The 5176-nt window shown below is 40.8% G+C and overlaps 1 protein-coding gene across 1 annotated transcript; it reads left to right on the forward strand.

Annotated features, from left to right (window-relative positions):
• Positions 1-979: 979 nt before the first annotated feature.
• Positions 980-1909, forward strand: LOC136174471 (olfactory receptor 4C46-like). Its single transcript, XM_065944661.1, has one exon. It carries the CDS (start codon positions 980-982, stop codon positions 1907-1909), a length of 930 nt encoding a protein of 309 aa, XP_065800733.1.
• Positions 1910-5176: the final 3267 nt, after the last annotated feature.

The following is a 5176-nucleotide window of genomic DNA, read 5'->3' on the forward strand; positions in this document are numbered from 1 at the left end:
TTCAGCAAGCTTTAGCTAATATTGCTAATATTCCTACTATACTTTTACTCTTATATACTATTATTTTTCTCATCTGCTATATGAATGAAATATACATAGATTGTAATCATGCCTTGCATATAGCAATCAATCATTAAAGCAAATTTATCAAGTATTATAAAGTCACTGGATTTAGGAAGCATGTTTATTTTCTTGGGCTTCCCCAGTGGCTCAGCTAGTAAAGAACCTTCCTGCAATGTGGGAGACCTGGGCTCAGCTCCTGGGTTGGGAAGATCCCCTGGAGGAGCGAGCAGCTACCCCCTCCCTTGTTCTGGCACAGTAGCTTCCTTACCTTTTCATTACTTTCCTGTTTCCAATGCTCTGTGTCACTTATGTGAACTATTTATAAAGATCCTGCTACTCATGTTTTTCTGTCTTCCATCCCCTTACTAAACTTCATCCCACCCCATAGAATTCAGAAAAAGATTGTTTTTGGAATTAAATCCAACACACCCTCTCTCTCACATCCCTCCTCATCCTTCCTCTCACATTTTCATTTAACTTGCATGTTTTCTCATTTCCTAAGAATAAAGGGAAAATCCCTTGGTTTTGCATCCATAGCCTTTACATCCATTTTCTACTTTTCAACTCAGGTTTGTCTGCCTCTATATGTGAGATCTATTGATTCGTATTAAGCTCGAGTCATCTCACATGAGTCCATGTGCACAGAAAAGTCTCCCGCCTGTGTGTTCACAGAGCCCCTCATGTCTCTAATCTCTAAGCATTATCTCTCTCCAGGGGAGGATGTGGGACATCTTTAAGAGATCAGAAACATTTTTCCTATATCCAAAAAAGAATTCAAAAATTCAGAACTCCATAGAATCTGGGCGTTACTTTTTTATTACATGGAGAGGCTTAGTGAACTCAAGGTTGAGGTGATGAAAAGTAACTTTTTTTTTTTATTATTTCAGGTAACATAATGAACCATAATACAAAATACATGGAAAATAGGAACAACGTGACAGAGTTTGTTCTCTTGGGGCTCACGCAGGATCCAATGTTGCAGAAAGTCATATTTGTTGTGTTTTTGGTCATCTACATCATCTCTGTGGTAGGAAATATGTTCATCATGGTCACCATCATAGGCAGTCCATTACGGAGTTCTCCCATGTACTTTTTTCTGGCCTATCTCTCCTTTATTGATGCTTGCTATTCCTCTGTGAATACCCCTAAATTGATCATCGATTCCCTCCGTGAAAGGAAGACCATCCTGTTCAATGGATGCATGACCCAAATCTTTGGGGAACATTTCTTGGGAAGTGCTGGGGCCATCCTGCTCACTGTGATGGCTTATGACCGCTATGTGGCCATCTGCAAGCCCTTGCACTATACAAGCATCATGAATTGGAGGGTGTGTTGGCTGCTAATTGGAGTGGCATGGGTGGGAGGCTTTCTTCATGGAATCATACAGATCTTTTTCATCTTCAGATTACCCTTCTGTGGACCTAATGTCATCGATCACTTTTTGTGTGATCTGAACCCTTTGCTAAATCTTGCCTGCACTGATACTCACACTCTAGGATTATTTGTTGCTGCCAACAGTGGTTTCATCTGCCTTATAAACTTTCTCCTCTTGATGGGCTCCTATGTGGTCATTCTGCGCTCCCTAAGGAACCACAGTTTGGAGGCAAGGTGCAAGGCCCTCTCCACGTGTGTCTCCCACATCACAGTTGTCACCATGCTCCTTGTGCCCTGCATTTTTGTATATTTGAGACCACCAGTTACTTTACCAATTGATAAAGCAGTGGCTGTATTCTACACTATAATAACTCCCATGTTAAATCCCTTCATCTATACTTTGAGAAATGCCCAAATGAAAAATGCCATTAGGAATTTGTGCAATAGACAAGCTATTTCAGGTGATAAATAAGAGGAGACCAGCATTGATTGTCATGGTGCAAAGTTCAGAAGGACATTGTTGATGCTTTCAGCAAAGAAGACCTTTGAGATAAAGGGAGAAAAAGCAGCTACTATGAATCATAGATTCTGCAATGGGGAGAAGAAATGGTGCATGAAAAGTGAGACAAACTGGCAGGAGACTACTTTTTCATGTTTGGAGCATTTTATCAAGTAGATGCTTGGTTTTCCTAGCTTTATCTATCTATATGCTTTAATAAATTCAATCTAATAAAAAATAAACACAGTGATATTGAGCAGTAATCTCTGTAACTATCCAAAGAAGTAGGAATTGCTATTATCCTCATTTTATAGGCGATTAAACAAATAGAATGGGAAGGTTCCAAAAGAGTAATATTGAAGAACCATATTTTTAGCTGCTGTCTCAGACCATGTTCTTAACTGTGGAGATATGCTGTCAGACAATGATACAAAGGTAACATAATTATGTTGTTCAGTTGCTAAATCATTTCTGACTCTTTGTGACCCCATGGACTGCAGCACCTGAGCCTCTTCTGTCCTCCACTCTCTCTTAGAGTTTGCTCAGACTCATGTCTGTTGAGTTGGTGACGCTATCCCACAATCTCATCTGCCCTCCCTTTTCCTTTTGCCTTCAATCTTTCTCAGCATGAGGATCTTTTCCAATAAGTCAGCTCTTTGTATCAAGTGGCCAAAATATTGAAGCTTCACCTTCAGCGTTAGTCCTTTCAATGTATATTCAGGGCTGATTTCCTTGAGGAAAGACTGGTTTGATCTCCTTGCAGTCCTAGGGACTCTCAAGAATCTTCTACAGCACCACAGTTTGAAAGCATCAATTCTTCAGTGTTCAGACTTCTTTATGGTCCAAATCTCACATCTGCACATGACTACTGGAAAAACATAGTGATATTACTTACTAATATTGAGATAGGGACTGTGCTGAAATTGTATATATGTTGTGTGCTAAGTCACATTAGTCATGTCTGACTGTTTGGGACCCTATGGGCTGTAGCCCACCGGGATCCTCTGCCCACATATGTACATACGTGTATCTATGGTATGTGGTATGTGACACCGTGGTACGTACTCCCCTCTAGGTCATCACGGAGCGCCGAGCTGAGCCCACTGTGCTTACAGCAGCTTCCCTCTGTTTGATACGTGGTATTTTCAATGCTCTTCTCTCAGCTCACCCAGCCCCTTTCCTCCACTGTGTCCACAAATCAGTTCTCAACATCTGCACCTCTAGTCCTACCTTACACATAGGTTCATCTTTGCCTCTTCTCTAGATTCCATATATATGCATTAATGTATGGTAAGCAATGAAACATTTAAACACTAAGGGGAATTTAAGGAATGTTGCACAATATTCCAAATTTTCTTATTGCATTAAGCATCATTTTGTATTGCTCATGTCACAATCTTATCCTGATAACCCATCAAAAAGAGTGAAGATCCAAGTAAAAGAATAGTCTAATATCAGACAGGAATTTCAATTATTAAACAAATTAAGTCATACTCTGTAAAATATTTACCTACTTGCCAAGAATATTATCTTCAAGGCCCAATGTCTGATTTATGGTAAATGCTAGATGAATATATGTAAGTATAAGGGAAGATGAATAAATTCAATAAAATATCAGGCAAAATGTAGTTTTGCAGACTAGGAAATTTTTTTCTACCTTTATCTGTTTCAGATTCAGAGAAGTAATCTAGGTATATGTCTTTTGAAAACTAAGATTTGGGTTTATTCCTGCGTAAACTAGGAACAAGGAAGAAATTGAAAACAAACCCGTTATCTTTTGAACACATAATTTACCTTGATAGTCTCCCAGTCCTAAGCATGATATCATCATCCTGTTTTTTCCTATATTTCTCTGTCAATATTTTTCAATATTTATTATTTTTGTATTGATTATTTTATATTGATTGGTTTTTATATTTTGATTTAAAATTTTAAAAAGTTTATGTATTTCCTTTTAGGTAACATATCATTATAAAACAGTGTTTTTTTGGTTTATATTTAATTTGTAGCTCCATTTACACAAAAAACAACCCCAGCATAAATACATTCCATTCATTTCACCCAAAGTACATTCATTAAACAACAAATATTTTTTTCAGCCAAAGGAATGTATCAGATAGTGAGAGTTGCTGGGGCTTCAGCAGTGAATAAAGAAAAACTTGAATGATGTCTTCATGGAGCTTAGATCCATAGACTCCTAGAAGAGAGCAAAAAACTATAACACAGTGTTCTTTTTTTTTTCCTGTAAGGTTATAGTGTATTGAAAATGAAAATTAACGAGTAGTAAGAGGAGTACTAGAGGACTTTAAAAGAAATAAGAGAAAAATAAAAATAGAAAATAGAAGAGAAGAAGAAAAAAGAAAAGAAAAAAAAGAAAGAAAAAAAATTGTTTTACCTAATTAAAAAAATTGTAAAAATCTATGAAAATGAAAGTTAAGGAGTAATGGGGGAGTAATAGGGAATTTTGAAGGAAAAAGAAAGAGAAAAAAGAAAAAAAAATTTTTTCTTACTTAAAAAAAAAAAAGGAAAAAAAGAAAAAATATATCTAGGAGTTTCTCTGGAGCTGTTACTGTCAGTGTGGTTTCAGCTCAGTTTCAGATAGCTCCTCGTTCCAGCTTACACTTCTCGATATCAATAGGCCCTTCCAGTGTAGTCGGTGTTTTCTTCAGGGATTTTTAACCTTTTGCACCGGTCCCTTCTGAAGCGGTTCCCTTTGTTTATTTGGCTTCTGCTGCCGGTCTCTTCAGGGCCTCATTTCCGCCCTGACACAGGCGGGCGGAGGTGGACTCTTATTCAGGTTGCTAGTTCCCTCGCGCCGCGGGGAGGGACCGGCATTGCGGGGCGGGGCCGGCGCTGCAGGGAGGACCCGGCGCTCCGGGCAGGGGCCGGTGCGCGGGGCCAGGGGCTGGCTCCGCGGGGAGGGGCTGGCGCTGTTTTCCTCCGTCTGCGCTGCTCAGGCTCCCGGCTGCTCTGCATGGAGCGCGCCCCACGCTGCGCGCGGTTCCAGCCCTCGGGTGATCCACAAAAGCGCGGAACACAAAGCTGCGCCTGCGTTTTGTCCCTACCCCGCCCGAGTGGCTCAGGCAGCCGGGCGCTTGTCGGGCGCTCTCTCCCCGGGTGTGGTGCGTCTTCTGTCCTGCGCGATCCCAGCCCCAGTCCCCGCCCGCGCCGGTCGGGTGCCTGCGCCCTGTGTCTAGCCGCGACCCTCCCGGCGGATGCCGACCATCCAGAATCTCGGGA

The sequence above is a fragment of the Muntiacus reevesi genome, chromosome 9 (genome assembly GCF_963930625.1).
Source record: "Muntiacus reevesi chromosome 9, mMunRee1.1, whole genome shotgun sequence".
Lineage (NCBI taxonomy): Eukaryota > Metazoa > Chordata > Mammalia > Artiodactyla > Cervidae > Muntiacus > Muntiacus reevesi.